This window comes from Gopherus evgoodei, chromosome 9, assembly GCF_007399415.2.
Source record: "Gopherus evgoodei ecotype Sinaloan lineage chromosome 9, rGopEvg1_v1.p, whole genome shotgun sequence".
Classification (NCBI taxonomy): Eukaryota; Metazoa; Chordata; order Testudines; family Testudinidae; genus Gopherus; species Gopherus evgoodei.
In genome coordinates this window covers 33,126,027-33,146,721 of record NC_044330.1, presented here as the reverse complement: position 1 = coordinate 33,146,721, position 20,695 = coordinate 33,126,027, and the positions used below count along the sequence as shown (strand labels likewise).

General features: G+C 45.4%; 1 protein-coding gene across 4 annotated transcripts in view; it reads right to left on the bottom strand.

Moving 5' to 3' along the window:
• XRN1 (5'-3' exoribonuclease 1) overlaps positions 1 to 20,004 on the bottom strand; it is a 79,370-nt gene extending 59,366 nt beyond the window's left edge. For 2 of the 4 annotated variants that reach the window (XM_030574287.1, XM_030574288.1), the window contains exons 1-8: positions 18,095 to 20,003; positions 11,548 to 11,780; positions 9,520 to 9,617; positions 9,109 to 9,218; positions 8,914 to 9,024; positions 8,593 to 8,675; positions 4,536 to 4,623; positions 4,286 to 4,454 (exon numbers count right to left, since the gene is read on the bottom strand). In XM_030574287.1, the coding sequence (XP_030430147.1) occupies positions 4,286 to 4,454; positions 4,536 to 4,623; positions 8,593 to 8,675; positions 8,914 to 9,024; positions 9,109 to 9,218; positions 9,520 to 9,617; positions 11,548 to 11,780; positions 18,095 to 18,169 (967 nt within the window). In that variant the 5' untranslated portion in view covers positions 18,170 to 20,003. Of the gene's footprint in view, positions 1 to 4,285; positions 4,455 to 4,535; positions 4,624 to 8,592; positions 8,676 to 8,913; positions 9,025 to 9,108; positions 9,219 to 9,519; positions 9,618 to 11,547; positions 11,781 to 18,094 lie in introns of all 4 variants that reach the window. The other 2 variants (XM_030574289.1, XM_030574286.1) reach the window with 2 other exon arrangements.
• Between the last annotated feature and the right edge of the window lie 691 nt (positions 20,005 to 20,695).

Sequence of the window (20,695 nt, the reverse complement as noted above, 5' to 3'; positions counted from 1 at the left end):
GGAGAGACCACTCATAATGGGGGCAGAAAACCCTGTTGAGGCGATCGGCCTGTGTATTGTGGGTGCCTGGTAGGTGGAAAGCCCTCACGGAAATGTCATGGGCTATACAGAACTCCCACAGGCTCAGGGCTTCCCAGCAGAGGTCCAAGGACTGTGCCCTGCCTTGCCTGTTGATGTAGAACATCGCGGCAGTGTTGTCTGTAAGGACTCTGACCACCTTGCCGCGAAGCTGCATGACAAAAGCTACACATGCCAACCGTATTGCCCTGAGCTCCTTTATATTTATATGGAGGGACAGGTCCGAGGCTGACCACATCCCTTGGGTTTGCATGTTCCCTCTGTGGGTTCCACACACATCGGACACCAGGTATACTGACGGGGCCGCCTCCTGGAAAGGAACCCCTTGGAGCATGTTGCCCAAGGAGGACCAGCATTGTAGGGAGACGGGGAGGCTAGCCACAGCTGGAGGGACCTCATTCAGAGCCTGGCATAGCAGACCATATATGTGCACACTGCCATGTGCCCTAGGATCTGAAGGCACGCCCTTGCTGCTGTCACCAGAAAAGTTCTGACTGAGGAGATGAGACCTTTGAGGGTTTCGAACCTGTCCACTGGGAGAGAGGCTGTGGCCCTTAAGGAGTCCAGTAGTGCCCCTATGAATTCTATGCGCTACATGGGGACTAGCGTTGATTTGGTGTCGTTTACCAACAGGCCAAGCTTGGACCTGCTCCTGTCCACATGCGCCACACTGGCCCTCACCTGAGACCGTGAGTTGCCCTTGTGAAGCCAATCGTCCAGATATGGGAACATCTGGACCCCTTCTCATCTGAGGTAGGCCACTACTAGCGCCACACACTTTGTGAATGCCGTGCTGTGGATAGGCCAAACGGGAGAACCGTGAACTGGTAGTGGTCAGGCCCCACTAGGAAACGGAGGAAGCACCTGTGCCCTTTGAAAATATGTATGTGGAAATACGAGTCCTGAAGGTCCAGGGCCATGTACCATCCCCTCCCTGGACCCGGGGGACTAACATGCGGACACCATGGGACACCATGCGGAACTTGGAGCGGGCCATAAAACGATTGAGATTCCACAGATCAAGGATGGGCCTGAGACCCCTTTTTGCTTTTGGGATCAAGAAATATCAGCAGTAGAAGCCCCTGCCCTGGAATTCTACTGGCACACTCTCCACTGCCCCCAGGTGTAATAGTCGTTCCACCTCCTGATCTAGGAGGTGAACGTGCTCCAAGTCCCCAAGCCCACCAGGGATGGGGAGTGGTTGGGTGGGGGTGAACTGAACTGCAACATGTAGTCCTTGGAAACAGTGTTGAGGACCCAGCCGTCCGTGGTTAGTCGTGATCATTCCCCACGGAATGCAGACAAACAGTTGCTGAACACAAACTTTATTAGTGGGGGGGCTTCCATGGCAACTGCCTTGGTACCCTCTGCAAATAGTCAAAAACACCTCTTTCCCTGCCTCTTGCCCTTAGAGGGCCCTGACTCTGGGGCAGAGCGGGACTGTGGTTGAGGCTTGTACTTTTGGTCTCTCGGCCTCTTGTAAGAGGGCTCATATCTGCTCTGCATAGGGTGAGCTGACGTCTGTGGTTTGGCCTTGTCCTTAGCCAGAGGGACGCAGAGGCTCAAGGTCTGCAGGGTGGTACGAAAAAGTCTTTCATCCTGGGCAGCCTGATGTCCATCTATTTGGCAAACAGGGCCTTCCCATCGAACGGCAGGTCCTGCATGAGGGACTGGGCCTCCGCCGAAAGCCTGGACAGGAGGAGCCACAACGCCCTACGCATGGAGATCAGAGGCCATCGAGCGAGTCACCATATCTGCTGCATCCAAAGCTACCTGCAGGGCTGCTTTGCCTGCCGTTGCCCCCTCATCCACCAATGCCTTAAAATCCTTCCTATACCACTCAGGGAGGAGTGGCTCGAACTCTGGCAGAGGCTCCCATAAATTAAAATCATATCTGCTTAGTAAGGCCTGATGGTTGGCCACACTGAGCTGGAAACTGGAAGAGAAGTAAAGTTTTCTACCAAAAGAGTCTAGTCTCTTGGTGTCTTTATTCTTGGGGGTGGGCACGGGCTGGCCCTGCTGCTCCTGGTGATTCACTAATTCCACCACCAGGCAGTTAGGTGCCAGGTGAGAGTACAGGTATTCAAGGTTCTTGGCCGGCATGAAATACTTCCTCTCAGCCTTCTTGGAAATTGGGGCCAGAGAGGCAGGAATTAACCGCAGTGCGTTGGATATGTTGGCTACTTCTTGGTGAAGGGGGAAAGCCACATGGCCTGGCACCGAGGGAGACAATACATTAAAGAGGGAATCGGACGGGCCCTCCATCTCCTTGGCTTGCAGCTGGAGGCTCAACGCCACCCGCTTTAGCGGGTCTTTATGCAACCTGAAGTCTTCTTGTGGAGCAGAGGGTGGTGCCGTGATGGTCTCTCCTGCACCGGATGATGAGGCTGGCACGGAGCTGTGGGCCGCAGCCGGTGCTGGGGGATCAAAACCCCCATGTCAGATTCTGGGCGCGGAGCCGACAACTCATGATGTGTCAATTTGTGCCTTGGACTAGATAGCAAGGCCGACAGGGCCTCGGACGCCCCGGCCACCGAGTGGGTTCCTGCCTGGGTGGGCATACGTGGCCACGGTGCCTATTGACACCATTGTCCCTGCCATGGGGCCCCTTGCCCGTCCATGTGTGGGCCAGGTGGCACTATCTGGTCCAGCTGATCAGTACGGCCGAGTGAGGGGCGGTTGATTGCTAAGGCCGAGGTCATCACCAACCGAATGGTACCATAGGAGCAGTGAGAGCGACAGTGCTTATGATGCCGTCTTCCACGGGACCGGGACCTCGACGTTGAGGACCGGTACCCCCCGGAAGTACTGCTCCGAGATTCACTTCGGCGCCTGGAGCTGTGGTGCCGGTGACGTGCGGCAGGAGCCCCGTGTGTGACGTCTGACAGGTAGGGAGCTCAAACGCGAGCGTCGAAGTCTGTCAAGCCAAGACCAGCTGTGATAGCTGCATCATGAAGAGGAGGGCCTTCGATGCTTATCTCGATGCCTGCGCTCGCTGCTGCATGGCGTCGAGGGACCCCTAGATTCCTGCTCGGGCGGCAGCGAACCGGGTAACTGGCTGGCGTCGAGGGTGGTGGATGCGAGCTGCGAGTGGACCTGTCACTGCATGCAGAACAGGGTAGAGAGCGGTCTTCAGAGTGAGAACTGCACTGTACCAGACAGGCCTGTCGAGGACCCAACGGTGGTTTGCCTCGGGACCAGGGGCCCACCACCGGTGGCGCCCCGGGCACCAGCAAGCTCAAAATGTCTCAAGCGGCCTGTAGAGCCTCCTGCGTCAATGGCATCGGGACTGCAGGAGAGGCACATGTCAACACTGCCAGGCTACTCTGCTCAGCACGAGTTGGAGGTTTTGAGCCCAGGAGGGACCGAGGGCTGCCCAACGCAGAGCCAGCCTCTCCCCCTTCCTTCTCATGGCACCGCTGTGAAGTCGAGCTCTTCCTTTGCTTCTTGGAAGGCGAGCGGTGCTGACTGGGGACTTTGCTAAGCACCAACAATGCGGTGCCCGGTGCCGAGTCCGCTCAGCATACTGGAATTGGAGCCAGCGCTGATTCCATGAGGAGAGCGCGAAGCCTCATGTCTCTCTCCTTCTTATTTTGTGGCTTAAAAGACCCGCAGATCTTGCAGCGTTCACTCACGTGAGTTTCACCCAAGCAGCGGAGATACTCAGCATGCGGATCACTCCTTGGCATGGAATGGCGACAGGAGTCGCATGACTTGAAGCCTGGGGCACGAGACATGCCCAGGGCCCACTCTAACAACTGAAAAACTGCTTTCTATGAGCTACTAATAACTAGCTAAAGGTACCATTAAGATCAAATGGAAAGGCTGCAGCAGAGCTGGAGCAAGAAGTTCTGATGCACCTTCACTGGAGGCAAGAAGGAACTGAAGGTGGGGGGAGTGCACGGCTCCCCTTATAACGCGATATAGAGGCGCCACTCCAGGGGTCACAGCGGTGCTCCCCCCTACGGGTACTACTAAGGGAAAACCTTCCGGCACTGGTGCATGTGGCGAGCATGCACACCTACTGTGGAATACACATGAGTAAGCACTCGAAGAAAAATTGACTAGCTCACACTTCAGCAAGTATTATCAAACAATATTTTCATACTAGTAAGATCTATCTAGGCAACACTTCCTTTTAACCCTTCCTTTGATTTCTGTTCCAGAACTATGTTTCTGTTTAAATATTTTTTTTTAAATTACTTACCTCCAAGTTCTGGCAGGATAGCCATATATGTTTTATAAAGTAGTGGCAGTGCATCATGATTAATATGTAAATGAGGTAGATGAGGAATAAAGTCATTGCCTACAAGAAATCCCATTAAGATCCAATCATCTATTATCCTTTCAATGTCATATTGAAAGGAAATCTTGTCCTAAAAAATAAGAAAACCTTTAAGATCAAGTTCGTATACAAAGTTTTAACATCTTTTGCCCATGGTTCCATTAATACTTACTTTTACTGGTGAAAATTCATAGTCAATATATTCTCTCATTAATGACAAGTGCAGTAAGTGAAATGTGGTTTCTTCCGGGGCACATGCTCTGTAAATTATTTAAAACATCAACTATTTATAAGTATTTCTGAAGTATGTATATAATAATCCACTATAGTTATCCAAAAATAAGTACTCAGCTATTACGTATTTGGTTGCATTGCTAAATATTATGATGTCTGAGTACTTGTTGTCAGGAGCAAATAAATACTAATTGCATTTTACAAAGACTCTGTTTCAATAATATAATTTTGCCTTACTGGCTACCCAGGAAATGTTCTGAAAAGCTGCAGAGACTCAGACTTCAATCCAGAAAACAATTACACTCTTGCTTAATTTTAAGCATGTGAATACTGGCAGTGACTTCAAAATTAAGCACATAAGTGTTTGCAGAAGTCTGCTTTTAAGAAAATGGCGATGTCCAGTTTGCAAAAGCGAGTGTGGTCCAGTGGATTCAGCACAGGTATGGTAACTGGGAATTCCTGTGCTCTAATCCTGGCTCTGACATTGACTCAGTATATGATTTGGGGCAAGTAAATATAACTTGTGTCTCAACTTTCCCACTAGTAAAATATGAAAAATCTTTATTTACCTACTTTGAAGATCTGATAAGATTAACTAGATAATATCTGTGAAGTGCTCTGAATATAAGAATTGTTACATAACTCATAAGTACTAATATTCCTGGGGATCCCCCGTCATAGACAAACCTGTGGATGCACACATACACACACTGCTGATTTTGGCCTGGGAGTAAGCTATGAATATAAAAGACCCTCCCTCTGAAGTTTATCGGGGTGAAAGTCAACCCTATGCAAGGTTGATGAACTAGGCCCTATGCAACACCTAAATTCCATGTTAAGGGAATAAATGCATAAGGCTCTTCAGACAGTCAGGAAGGTTTTTTTGTTTGTTTTTTTTTCCGTCTCCTCAATGTATTTAGGTTGGGCTTTGGGCTTGTTTGGTCTCCTTCCTCTGTAATATCAGAAATGACTAAGCAGGAAATGGGATGCTGGACAGGGTGGGCTAGTACTCTAAGGTTGAACCAAGCATTCTCTCTTGGGTGCTAATCTGGGTGATTCTTGCTTGCATGCTCAGAGCCATAACTAGCTATTTTTGCGTCTGAGGCAAGAATATAAAATTGCGCCCTCCCCTCTCCATATAATTTCATAGTAGTAACTTTGTAAAAAAAAATGGAAAATACGTAAATAACAAGAATAATGATAATAGAAAGTTTATTTATTTTAATCACAAGATCCGTTTGAACTAGGAAGTCTTCAGAAAAAAAATATTGTTTGAAACACCAACAATCAGAGCTTTTGTTTCTGTTCCCAATTAAATCATGAGCTTTTGTGTGCACGTTATGAACGACTGTTCTTTAAGAAATCATCATAATGGGAAGCTTTAAACTATGCACCACCCTTTTCATGACCTACACAGCAGCAATGCTGCTGCACTTGGACAAACAGTGCGGGGAAGGTTGTTCTGTTTATTTACATTTTTAAATAGAAAACAGTTGTTTTTAGTTTCATTTTTCACCGCCTCCATCGCCCGTTCACTGCTGGAGTGGGCGGACACCGTAGCTTTTTCCTTCCATATGTCCAAGGTTTTTCCCTTCCCTAGGACTTTACAGCTTTGTCCCTCTTCGCTAGAAACATGTTTTTAAATGTGTTGGTGTTTAAGCAACTGTCTTGGGGCAGTGCAAGCACGCCAGGGCAAAGTCCAGCCGGGGAGCAGCTCTGATTGCTTCAGTCCCCAGCCCGTGCCCAGGGAGGGGGCACCTGAGCCGGTGGGTGGAAAGGGCCAGGCAGGAGCAGCAGACAGAGGCGGAAATGCCAGAACCAGCCCAGTTCGCTCTCCGAGCTCCCCACCTCTCTATGATTCGGCCTGAGTGGGGCAGGGGAATCTGGGCTGCTACAGCCCGGAAGCGAGAGCAGTCCCAGTGCAGCACCGTGCTGGGGCACCAACGTGCCCAGCGCTGGGGACACGCTGCTTAGACAAATGCAGCCAAGCTGCCCCCATCACCCGTTCATAGCCTCCCCTCCAAACCCTGCTGGGACCTGGGAGCCCAAAGCCCCCCGGAGCCGGCTCAGCTCCCAGCCACTGTGCTGCAATCCTTGGCCAGGCTGGGAGGGAAATAACACGGCTGCTCCCAAAGTGCCTCGCCCGCTGCCCCAGGCCCTGAGCGCTGCGGGCCTAGCCTGGGAGCTGCTGTGCCGGGGTAGCGCAGGGGCACTGCTTACACCTGGGCCCTGCTCCTAGTTCCCAGCCATGGCTAAGTGCAGTCGTGGTGGCAAAGGACGCGGAGCTCCACAATCTGCACCGGGCCTGTCTCTGGCTCCGACTAAAACCCTCCTGGTGGACGGGCTCGTCCCCTGCCAGCCCTGTGATTCGGGCCCGTTCTCTGGGGTTGGGGTTGGTCTGGGCCACAATGGACTAAACCCTGCCTGGTTAAGCCAGAGGAAGAAGCCCCAAAGCACAAGCTGTGCTGTGCTGGGGTTACCGGGTAGTGGCTCTCCCCGTTCTCCTTCCTGCCCTGGGCTGGCTCAGGCCAGAGGAGTCAGGAGTAGACATGGGCAGTGGCTGGGAGGCTGCCCTGGAGCCAGGAGCTGGAATCATGGCAGATCAAGTCTCGGTACACACGGAAAGGGGTTGCTGGGGGGCTGCCGGTATCAGGGCTGCTGTTCTCCAGGCAGCCGCCTGCAGGGGCACACGCAGGAAGGGAACACGCCTGGTTGGGGAGGGAGGCGAGAAAATCAGTCTTTTTCTGCGCCCTTCTGCTTTGCATGCCTGAGGAAAGTGTCTCACTCGCCTCGCCCTTGTTACGGCACTGCGCATGCTCAGGGTCTAACTGATCATCATATATGAGGTCAGGAAGGAATTTTTCCCAAGACCAGTTTGGCAGTGATCTCTAGGGTTTTTCTCCTCTGCAGCATAGGTGCAGGTCACTTGCTGCGATGATCTGGATATAGCTCACTTAATCAATTCTGTGTCATTGTGGGGGCTTTGGTGCACCTCAGTCCCTCCTATTCTCGGCTTGTGATACACAATTGGTTAGTTTCCTGTGGGCTGTAATACCTTGGTTTCATTTTGGTTTCTGGGTTTCGTGTGAGAGTGCTGGAGCCTGTGATATACAGGAGGTCAGACTAGATGATCTGGGGTCTCTTCTGGCCTTAAACTTTATAAGGCATGGTCCAGTCCTTTTGCACTGAAATTTATTTTGGGTTCTTAGCTAGAGCACATCAACAAGAGCTATGTATCTCTTTAGGTACTTACATGGCTCTCATTACCATAGTATCTTAGAGCTTTCCTGTACATACAAGATAGAATGTTCTCTCTCTCCGGCCCACCCCGCCACCAAGAAGTTTAGGATCTGTTTACATGGGGATAGTGATCAGAATAGCTTCCTGTGTGGACACACTAATCCCAGAAGGAGGGGCCTTCTTCTGATTTACCTTTATCTGTAGATTAAAGGAAATTGGGAAAAGGTATTCCTATACTCTGGAACAAGAATGTCCAGAGGGGAGCTACTCAGGAATAGTTTACTCCTCAATTGCCATTCTGGTCAATCTCCCCATGTAGACAAGTCCTTAGTGGTTTTTTGTTTTTGTTTTTTAAATGAACGAATCTATAAGAACAAGTACAATCTATGTGGGAAATAGCATCAATATAGTATGAGCTGCCAGCCCTAGGGCATGAAGCCAGAGGCACAATGTGGTGCATTATAGCTCTCAGGATCTTCTAGCAGTTCAGTTGGTATTAGGTTCCACAAGAACCAAATTGCATACTTTTCTTCTATTTGCTGATTCAGGCAAATAGAAAATATTTATTTTAACATAAATATTAATATTTATAAAATAATTTATATTAATTTATAATATTCACCCATCATCAAATTAAAATACAACAGTTATCTGACTGATTAAATATGCAGTCATTTAAAGAAAATATTCTAAGCAACCCTGCATCTTTTGGATCTCCTTTCTTCCTATAAATAAGATTTTTAGAAGCAGTTTACCTCTGGGATTTTTTGCCACCAAACCTGACTTCTTCTCTTAAAAGTGAGAAATGTGACTCATGACTTGTTAATCCAAGCATAATCTGTGGAAATAAGAGATTAATAAGGGGTTTTATTATTATTATTCAAGAAGTGACCAGTGCCAGGATATTTCCATGCTCCGTGGTTCCTCACTGTAAATTTTTAGTTTGCCATAAATATCAAGTTTTTTGTTTAATAATGTTTTATAGTCATATATTCCAACATAATATTGAATAGATGCCCAAGTCACAGACATAATAGCCTTTTGTCATTATGAGTATAAAATATATTTGCACATACCAAGTCAGCATCTAAACCATATAGACAATGTCTTGTGTTTGGATCGTAATCAGGCTTTGTTTTCTCTGATCGGATAAATTCCATAATTTTATGCTCTCCTTCACCTGGTGTCTAAATGCAAAGATAAAACAATTTAATAAACACTATTCTGAAAAAACTATTTAAAAAAAAATTCAGTAATATAAAACCAATAACCTCGTGGCCTGATAAGTAGACAGTTACGCCATGCCAGGATTTGTCTGTGGAAATCTTCATATTTACAAAATACTTCAGATGTTCGTGCAACCTGGCCATGAAATCAGTCCCTAGTAATAGAAATGTACAAGTTTCATCTTCTGATACATTGTCATTTTAAGAGTTAGTCAAAATTCCATTTATACATTTATGAGGGATATTAGTGATAGAAAAAAACAATTCATTTTTGCAACATGTGGAAGGTGGAGTACTTTTGAAGAGTTTTCAGGTTTTAAATATTAAATTTGGGTGAGATTTTCAAAAGTGCCCAAGTGATTTAGCAGAACAAATCCTATTGAAAAATCAGATGACAGAAAGGCAAAATGATTAATCACAGCAATTCTCCTGTAAGTAACCAGCACATTTTCCTACCTGGTGTAATACAATTGGAGTCAAACCTGGCTTCTGTAGGGAGAATGTCTCCTTTTTCTAAAGCCTTCTTTATTTTGTCCTCTGCTTCTCTTGCTGACCTAAAAAAATAGAATTTTACAGCATTGTATGTACACTATTTTTTTCCCTCAAAAAATTAGAGTTACTTCTTACAGTAAATAAAAAAGGAAATTTAATTCTTAGTCTTTTAATTTTGTTTTTAATGCACATAGAAAATAGAGAAGCTGTTTTGAATTTTCTACAGTAAGGATAAGATGTGTGCTGCACATAGTAGTATATACAGGGCTGAGAAGACCATTTGGGGGCCAATGGGAGGAAAGAGAAACAGCTGGCAGCAGATAAATGGCAAGTGTCAAAATACTGACTAAACTAATCTTTCCCTCTGAGAATTAAAGACAAAATAAATTCCCCCTGAGAATTAAAGACATAGAAGACAAAATAATTTGCAGACAATCTCTTCATTTTCATCTTGATGCTCTCCTCCCCACTCCCACCTGTTTTCCTTCACATTTTTCCTGATATTGTTCTATCCTTTTTTAATATTTTAATTTTTCTTTAAAACCCTCTGGATTTCTTATTTGTTCTTTTCATATTTTTTCAAAACCACAATTATTCTCTCTCATCTTCTCCTCAACTCCATGCCCATCTTGCCTACTGCCCCACCATTTGTTTTTCTTTTCCTTTCAATGGCCCCCCAAATGGTCTTCTCACATCTCCAAACCTCTGGTTTCCTCTCTTTCCCTGGCTAGTAACAACAATAAGAGACAGGTGAAACCTGAAGAGAAACAGTCTACAGTGAATGGAATTCCCCATAGCACCCACTGGTGAAGAAAAGGAAGAACTGTAGCATCAGTTGTTCAGAATAAAAAGAGGAAATGGCCAGCCTTATCCCCAACTTCCAATATGCCCTGTCAATGTGGCTGCTGTCCCCAAAGTTCACAAAAGCTGCTAGGGGAAGCAGTAAACATCAAGATTTTAATGATCTCCACTGTATATATGATAGAGATGTAAACTACATTATTTAGCTAGCCTGATGGCCAATGTTACTAGAGACTAGAGTTTTATTAGTTCTCAAACCTCAGTCTCTTTTCCTCCTCCACACTGGCTGCAAGGAAAACTTCACTATACAGTGACCACAAAGGCTTCTTTAAGATGGCATTCACAGATTCCAAAAGCAGCCCTATTACTGCTTCTTTGCACAGTGATAAACGAGAATATGTAGATTTATAGCAAAACAGTCTTAAAGATGGAAAAAGAAGCAGCACCTATAACTTCTGTTCCCAAAAGATACACGCTGTGCTAGATCACCATTCTTGGGTCCATGCTCCTTTGAATGACCAAGGCAAAATTTTACAAATTCAAAGTTCTAAGCCAGGGGTTCTCAAACTGTGAGTCGGGACCCCAAAGTGGGTCGCGATCCTGTTTTAATAATCCTGTGGGTCACCAGGACTGGCATTAGACTTGCTGGGGCTCAGGGCTGAAGCAAAAGCCCGAGCCCCACTGCTTGGGGCCAAAGTTGAAGTTTGAGAGCTTCAGCCCTAGGTGGTGGGGCTCAGGCTTTGGCTTCAGCCCTGGGCAACGGAGATCAGGTTACAGGCAGTGGGGCTTGGGCTTTGCCCCCCCCCCGGGGTCATGCAATAATTTTTGTTGTCAGAAGAGGGTCGAAGCGCAATGAAGTTGGAGAACCTCTGTTCTAAGCTATTGGTTCCAATAGGAGATTATTTATACTAGCCTCTGCAGTGCTGTGCAAACTGCAAGTTCACTTCAAAAGCAAAAGATGAAAAGTACTCCCTGGTGTACAGGTTTTTTCCAAATGCATGGCAAAAAATCCTCAGTTCTGATTTATGACTGCCCAATTAACAACAAAACCCAAACAATGCTATAGTAAAAAAGCATCACCATTTAAAACTATGTACTTAATACTTATTTCAATTTGTAAATTTAAAAAAATCTCATAAAAATGTGCTGTCCTATGGATTTACAAACAGGGAAACATTAAAATGTTTTCACCTAAAACGTCTCCCACGCTGCTGGTTCATTTTTGCTCTTGGAGCCACTCCATCAACTGCCATGAAGAAAACCTTTCTTGGTTTAATAATGCGAAATAATACTTCCAAGTAGTGAAAAATATCAGCAAAGATCTTATCATCTGAGATTCTGAAGTGAACATCGTCATCATTAGGGTGTGAACACTGATGGATGATACCATTCATATCCAGGTACAAGTTGTCAAATTCTGGAATCTAGAAAAAAGGCATATATAATATTAGGATATCAAGTTATGTAACTACTGTTAACAGCACCTATCAATCACAGACCTAGAAAACGTTCCCTTTCTTCAGTGATAGCTTAAACAATAGAAGCTGCCCTCCAAGGCAGGAAAAGCACAGCAGGACCTGAGCTGTATGAGTCAAGGGGTTTTCCTGGGGACTGATTGTAAACATAGGGGCTGGGACATTGATTGGGTCCAGCGGAGTGTATTAGAAGGAAAAGGCTGCCAGAAAACCAGCAGACAATGAAAGATATGTAGAGACCATGGCCTTGAGTAGGGAGCAGAGACAGAATTCCTTGGGGCACAGGATTGTTCAGAAAAGGCAGGCTTGCAAAATGTGAGCAAGGAAGCTGTCTGCCATTTGTTCCTACTATTTCCAGGAAAATGGTATTTTGTGTACATTCTTTGTAAATAAACAGAATTGCACGAAAGAAATATCTTGCTCATATAAATAATGCAGCACGGCTCCAAATATTGGCTAACTGTTTGGGCCAAAAGGCAACAGTACCATCATATTTTTGTCAAAAAAACACAACACAGACAAGGCCAGTTTGTAAAAAAACATATACCCATTCTGTACAGATATCTACTGCTTGATTTGTAAGTACTCCTGATCATAACAGTCCCCTGGCAGTTTCAGTAGGACAATTTCCTCACTTCCTGTGAGGACCTGTTGTCTTGTTGCTGAACCATCCACTTACCTGGGCCAAATAACTTCTAGGGGAACATTTCTGGGTTTGTGTTTATAATTCAGAATTCTAGATTTAGGAGAAGCAGAGTACTGGGGAGCATGGAGGAAAGAAAGAGGTAGAGGCAGGCTGAAGACAGAGCTAATACATCTCTAATCTCTAGCAATACCTAGCGTCTTGTTGGATATGGAGCTCAATCTGCAATGTATAAGAATGCAGCTGATGCATGGTGCTCGGTAACTATTTTTCTGCACTTCCTGGAATGGCATTTAGTGTCTCTAATAAAGGAACTAATTTAGTGGTCTGAATAAAACTGCACGCCCAAAGTCCATCACGTCCACACAGACACCAGCTCTCTAGTCCCAAGGGATGGTGTGCTGCATTGACAGCACTCTAAAAAGCTGCAAAACCTTGGTGATCCACATGCCCTTTTCACATGAAGCAGAACATATGGAAGGGTAGCAAATGACATTTTCTACATATGAAGATGCACGCTGTGATGAAATTTATTAAATCATCTATGTTTTACACAGAAAGTGCCCTTTATGCCTTCTCTCTTCTATCACGTTTTCTGCAAAAGCAAACAGAAGAAACAATGTAGTCCTGTCCAGTAGTGCCCCTTCCCCATTCTCCTCCTTCAAACAAAACAAACTTGCGTGTTTCTTCAGTATTTGAGTAGCTGGCCCAATATTTTACACCATTCTAGTATTCTCACTTATGAACTCTTCTGAATATAAGAGAACCACAGAGAAAAAGTATCTCTCCTTCACATGTATTTAAACTCTTTGCGTATAGCTCCTAGTATTTTGAATTTGTTAAAAAAATTTTCCTTTCAGATCTAAAATTGAACATTCATCTCTGATAAACAACACCAAACCTTCTTTAGTTTCCCATAGTAATTCCTTTCATACTACCACTGTCCTGGCCCGATTCTCTCCTCTCTTACCCACATTTTACACCAATATTACTCCTTCAACTTCAACAGAGTTGCTCCTGACTGATACCAGCCGAAGAGAAACATGTTTAATGGTTTCTATCTGCATGCAATACCTGCTCATTCTCTACTAAAACACTGTACACACTGGATAACAAGTAGACTAGCATGTTGTTGCTGGACTGTAGCAAACATAAAAATAGTGAAACGTGGCCAGTCTGAATTCAATTTCATAATTGTCTTTGTAATTAAATGTTAGTATACAAATGATCCTGCATCTTTTTGCAATAAAGATAAATAGTGAGAAGAACACTTTATAATATTAATTTAGGCAAACATTTATTTGTACAATGTGCAAAGACAAAAATGTGAATAGTTCCAAGAAATAAACAAAACAGTTTCTCCCTGTAGTGATTAACTGAATGAAAAAAAAAAATCACACCGTACTTGCCAATTATTTAAAAGAGATGCAGAATATGCCCTTCTTCCAACAACTATGGAAAACTATGATATAGTTCAGATGACATAATTCTGCCTCCTACAGAACGTTTTTACTTTGAGAGTTCAAAAGGAAGTAGCAGTAACAAAAACAAATCAAATAAGTAACACAAAAAATTTATTGCTCTGATGGCAAAAGAGGATAAAATAAATTTCATGATTCAATTAGACTTTGGAGGTTTTCCACAACAATTAACTCAGTCAACCTGTCCATACTTGGTAATGCATAATGCCTCAGCAAAATCAATACAGAGAGCACCAAGTTATTGATTACTAAAGCCCTAAATGTTCTGGTCACCAAATATTAATGCTCCATCTTGCTCCTGTTCTTGGCTTTGCATTCAGGCAACTGATCACCGGAAACTGTCAATCTGCAGAAGGCACCTCCCCTTCTGGTTCCAGAAAATAGACTGATTTATGAAATGTCCACCCTTGGTCTTTCTTCCAGATTCAAAAAGACCACAACGTAGTCTCTCTGGACATATAAGGAATTCTGGGGGTACTAAAAGTTAATTTTCTTTCCTTGAACAGCATGGAATTATCTCTTGGTTGAATGATGGATAAAATACTCAAAAGTTTTCCTTTATTTCTACTTCTTTCCATGTAAAGAGCCTTAAGATTGGTGGTAAAGTTATATAGTCAATCAGCCTATGAAAGTTGACCCCACAAAGAATCAATCTCCTAACCTTACAAAAAAGCCCACGGAGTCATGAATTGCTGACATCAGCAAGGCTCCCCAGGCTGTAAAGGACTGTATTCCCACAACCAACTTTATGCTGTGATGGTGCTTTGCAGGCTGGCTCCACAAAGAAAGCGGGGAGGGTGAGCAAGTATGTTCAGCTAGTCCCTTTCCCTACTCCATCTGGTTCTGCTAGCAGTGGCTGCTGCTGAGTTTCTATTCTAGGAGGACATTAGGGCTTTCATAAAGGATATCAGATGATAAATTCTACACACTGATATGAATAAACCTAGTAATTAAGAGCGCTGAGAGAAGACTGCTTCTTTTTGTTCAGTGAGACTATAGTTAAAAGCAACAAACTGACGCTGAAAAAAAAGTGGTATAACAATTAGTTATAAATAACCAGAATGACTGTGTAGATACACGAGGCACTGTGCTAATATGTCAGAGTTCAAACATTGGCTTATAAAAACATTTTTTTAATCTACTTCAGACAGAGTCTCTCTTTCACACAGAACGTGTCAACTAACACATTTTAACAGTACTTTTTAGGTGTTGTCTAGACCAGGATTTGAAGGCATGATGTTAGCATGTGTTAGCAAACACAGTAACAAGTTCTTTAAGTCTAGACAGACAAGGCACTGTATATTTTCAATGGCTGCTAGCTGGTCATATTAAAAGCCCATTCTAACGATACACTTTTTATCCTACTGTTTCAAAGAAACAACTTACACAGTACAGCCCCAAAGAAGGCATAACTACATGGTTTTCTGCTTAAAAGCAGACTCCTCTAAGTGCTCTAAAATCCACCACGTGCTTACTTGGATTGCCTTGAAATTTGCTGTACCTTGTGGCTCCTAAAAGTTTCCCAGTTCACGTTAATGCAGTCCTCTTCAAACAGGACTACATTAATGTGAACTAGGAACCTCTTAGTTCGTGCCCGCAACATCTAAACAGAGGCGTTACAGCGCAGTACTTTGGTGCACATACCTATTCAGACCTCCATAGTCTAAACTGCATGGCAGTGTAGACATAGCTACAGTCTCTACTAATGACTCAACTGATCTCAGTTATTTGGTATACTTCTTAGCTAATGCACAGCATTCAATGTTCCTTTGGAGAAGTAATACCGAAAAAGTTATTAATCTTAGAGTCTGTATCTACAGGTCGGCTTGTGCTCAATTGCTGAACCAGAGACTGAAATGTGCATATGTAGCAAGACTCTGAAAGAGTCAACAGCCACAGAATTTTTTGGTAATGTGTTGTCATAGTAACTGGATGACTCAAGAGGACATGCTGTGACCATTAAACCCATGCCCAGCTGAATGTGTGTTTTACATGTTCCTTGCTCTCTGCCTGCATTCAGCAGGGAGCTTATTTTGGAATTTTTGTCCTGAGACCAAAATTTCTTGTTTAAGTGCAATATTTTAGTGTGCTCTAAAATCCATGTAGTTTTAAAAATCAGTTTTCCAAGAGGCTTCTCCCACAGTTGGGAATGCAACTTTATTTTAAAAGGCATTTTAAACCATTTTAAAGTAAAGGATTCACTTACACTAGGCTATGTTAAGGAACTATTTTAAGAACCATGTTGAATTTTAAACTTTGTTTGGTTCTGTCTACATTATCTGACTAAACTATGTTAGAAATTGGTTTAATCAGAACCACATTTAAATGAGGAGTAGCTTAAGTGTCAACAATTATGATGCTCCATGTGGAAGCCAGGCGCAGTTTAATTTAAACCTGTTATTAATCGATGACTTAAGCGAAACTAAAATAAAGCCAGGTCTACACTTAAAAGTTTTGTGGGCATGCTATCAAAAGGCCTAGCGTAGACAGTTATACTGTAAAAATAGAGTGCTTCAGCCAATATAGCCTATTTTGCTCACTGAACTGGAATATACTATACCAGCAGAAGTACTTTTTGGTGGCATAGTTGTATCTACATTAGAAGGGTTTTGCCAGTATAGCTAAATGAGAAAAGTATTTTTAATTGTAAACAGCCTCATAAAAACCAAAATAAGAGTGTCTACAAAGCCTTCTGCACTGGTTTAACTAAACATTTTAAAATCACACCTTATGTTAAGTTGGTGCAACTCTTGGCAGATAAAGCCAAAATGAACAAACAGTTGACTGGGAGTATGATGAGGCATTGTTGACCAACATCGTTTTATGCTTTCAACCCCCTCTGAGCATCCAGCATAGACTCTGGTAATTTCAAAGACTAGGATATTACTGTCCTTTTATCTAGGGCAGTGAATCTCAATCTGTGGCCCAACCAGCACACAGCTTCGGCCCATGTGACATTCTCAGGGCCATACAGGTAGTATATATATTGTGTGGATGTGGCCCCTATAATATAGAGAGCTGCATATGCAGCCCTAGATGATAAAAATGTTGAGAACCACTGATCTAGGACAAGAGATTAGTAGTTTAATTGTCTTTTCATCTTTGAAAGTCTTCTGTTTTCCATTCTTTTGTCTTAACTACTTATGGTTTGTCTATTTGGGGAATCATTCCAGAATAGCTATTCCTGATTAGCTCCATGTGTGGATACTCTTATTCCAGAATAAGAACGCCTTATTCTGAATTAGTTTAACATGATTCAGAATAAATGCATCCAGACATGGAGCTAATCGGGAATAGTGAATCTGCTTTAATTTCCTACCTTATTCTGAATTAATTTAAATGCATAGACAAGCCCTCTACCCACTAACTATATGATTTTCAACCTCTCTTTAAATTACTTTAAAATAATATGTAGTTATTCTAATAAACATCAACATGCTGACTACAGCAACATATGTCCACGTTTCCTAATCATATAATATTTAGAAGTCTACTTTACTTACTTTTAGACCACCCTCAATTACTTACACAGAACCGGAGTTGGACCAAGGTTAAGCGCTTTTAAAAAAACGCACCATGGTGTTGTCTTCTACATCCAAGCAATGCTGTTAAACAAAACAGCTGCATTCTATCTTTTGAAAGGCGCCTTCCAAACGTAGCTAGAGGGGTTGCTGGTGAAGCTAGTGGTGGTTGCTAGCAAGTTTATTATGCCGTGTTATAAAAGGTCAAACTAAGAAGCTTCTGAACTAGACCTAGACGTGTTCCGAGAAAGAAAAATAAATCAACGAACAGACGCGGGAAGGCTACGAGCAGGCACTGCTCTCCCCATAACGCAGGGCTGGCACCAGCCCCAGCCTCCCAGCAGCTGTGTTTGCGGAGGCGTGTCAGCGAGGCCCGCTGCAGAGCTCGCTTCCTGGCACCCTGTCCTGCTGGGAACCCTCGGGAGCGGCCTGGCTCCTCACGGGGGCGAGGCAGGTCAGCGCAGCGCCGCACACGAGCCTGGAGCCGTTAGCGGGGCCGCCCTCCGCAGTGAGCTGGCTGCGGCGAAGCACGGGGACACCCTCCCGTGCCCGGAGCGCGGCTGGGGCAAGCTGAGTGCGCACCCGGCAGCCCGCTACCCCCGGCCCAGCGCCGCTCACCTGATGCTCCTTCAGCACCTGGCTGAGGCAGGGATACCGCTCCGAGACCCACCGGTAGAACTTGGGGACCCCCATGGCCGCCGCCTACCCTAGCCCGACCGGACCCAAACAGCCCTTCCCCCACCGCCGGCTTCCTTCCGGCGCGTCCTACTGACAGCCAGGCCGCCCAGCCACCACAGAGCGCGGCGCAGAGCGGCCCGACTCCACCCATAGAGACTGAGGCGGAGACAGAGCGTCTTTCCTCACAACTCGCCGATGTTGGGGCAGCCCTGCGGGCCGGTGCAGGAGCTCGCTCGCTCCCCCCCTCCCCCCAGGGAGACGAGCCAGCGCGGCCGGCCGGGCGCCACAGTCTCGTGAGTGACCCCACTCAGAACGTGCCGGTGCGTCAGCGCGGACCTACCGGGGTTAGCCCGGTCGGGGCCACCTCGCCACCGAGAGACTTGCCCTCTCTGCCTCGGCCGCCGGCGGAGTAGCCCAAACTCAAGCTGCCCCCCTGGCAGAATTTCCCGCGCCACCACACCGGCGCTGGGGTTAGTGAGTGGCACAGGTAGCGTGCGAGGTACGGACATCTGTCCACCAGCAGCTGGGCACAATAGAGTGATCAGACAGCAAATATGAAAAATCAGGACGGGGGGGGGATTAGGAGCCTATGTAAGAAAAAGACCCAAAAATCAGAACTGTCCCTATAAAATTGGGGCATCTGGTCACCCTAGGGCACAAGCATATCCACCAGCAGGCACCCCACAGTGGGGGACAAGTTTGGGGCCATAAGCGGGCAAGGCTCTTTAGCGACCCATAGCAAGACGACAGCTCAGCGCTGCCCTAGGGCCAATGATCTATGTGAGCCTCGCAAAATTGGTATGAAAATGTACAAACCCACCTGCCATCCATCCACCTTCCCCTTTAATGCTTGTACAAAACCAAACCCCACTCACCCTGGTTGAGTGGAGCTTGCCTATGCTGGGAAACACCTGTTCCCCTGCTTAACAAAGGCCTAAGCAGTGCTAAGAACTCAGATGCAGGTAACCCAGTGGCTACAGCTGCTGGGCTCAGCACCATGCTATCTAGCCCTGCTGGGAAAAGAGCTAATAAACACGATGCTGAAAACAGCATTAGCAAGCAAGCAGCTTTTCAAAACTTTCCCAGGTGTAGATCAGGCCTGGGGAGCAGAATGTCGCAAGGCAGATCTAAATGAGGAGCTGAGCTAGATAATGAACCAAGGACTGAAAGGTTCCCATTATGTTTCCTGGATCATTGAGTTACTTACACCAGGGACTGGCAACCTTTGGCACGTGGCTCACCAGGGTAAGCCCCATGGTGGGCCAGGCTGGGACATTTTACCTGCCGCATGCACATCGGCTGATCACAGCTCCCACTGGCCATGATTCGCCACTCCAGGCCAATGGGGCTGCAGGAAGCAGCATGGGCCAAAGGACATGCTGGCCCTGAGAAGTGTCCTGGGACCTTGCTTTGGTTATGTTGTCATGTCACCTGGTACTAAACACCATCTTGGACTTCTAGTGATTTTCCACTAAAAGAAGGGGGAGGTCAAGACTGGGAAACAAAAGATTCCAGCCTTATGTAAATTCTATTTAAGGCTGGGGAGTAAATTGATCTTGGTTCACTCTTCACTGAATCCCCACCCAGGATGACAGCTGGAAAGATGTAAGAAAGACACAAGGGTGGGGAGGGGAGATGAGTGCTGTCTGGAAAAGGGATCAGGTGTGTGAATATGGTTTCTGAAGATTTAAGCTGCAAGCACCATAGCTAACTTGCATTCTGCCCAAAAGCAACATTTAGGGTGAGAAATTACTTCTTGAAACCAGTCTCTAACATCTTAAGCTTCATATTTGTGTTTTATTTGCTTAGTAAACTGCTTTGTTCTGTTTGCTATCCCTTATCATGATTTAAAATCTGTCTTTGTAGTTAATAAACTTGTTTTTATTATAAAACCCAATTTGTGCAATTTATAACTGTGGCGGGGGGGGGGGCAAGAAGTTGTGCATATCTTCCTCCACATTGAGGGAGATGAATTTATGAGCTTATGTTGTATAGAGTTCTGTACAGTGCAAGACTATATTATTTTGGGTTTATACCCCAAAGGAGGTGTCCATGTGAATGTCCAAGCTGATTCCTCCCACACAGAGCTAATCTCAGTGTCTGTGTCCACTTGCAGCTGGGTGTGTCCCTACTTGTGTGTATGCCAGAGAAAGCTTGAAGGCCTGGCCCAGCTGAGACAGGGTGAGGAAACCCAGGCTGGTGGAACTGGCAGAACCAGTAGGACCCCAGCACATCAAGTGGCATCCCAGATGAGAGGTCCAACCTGTCACGGCGGGATTGTTTCCAGCTTCTTCCTATCATAGGCACTGGTCATCAGTTGTGTGCAGAAGTTCCTTTTCTCTCCTGCACAGTTGTGCAGAGTGCTGCACAGCAGCTTTTACATTGATATCACGAAAGCACCAGCTAGGCTCATGCCCAGCAGAAAATCCAGCTTTGCAGCATCACTCTGTGCTGTGACTACAGCACAGTGGCTTCCCCTGTAGCTTTTGGTTACTTGGCCTTATAGTTTCCCTTTCCAGGAAGAGGCCTATCCTTTCACCA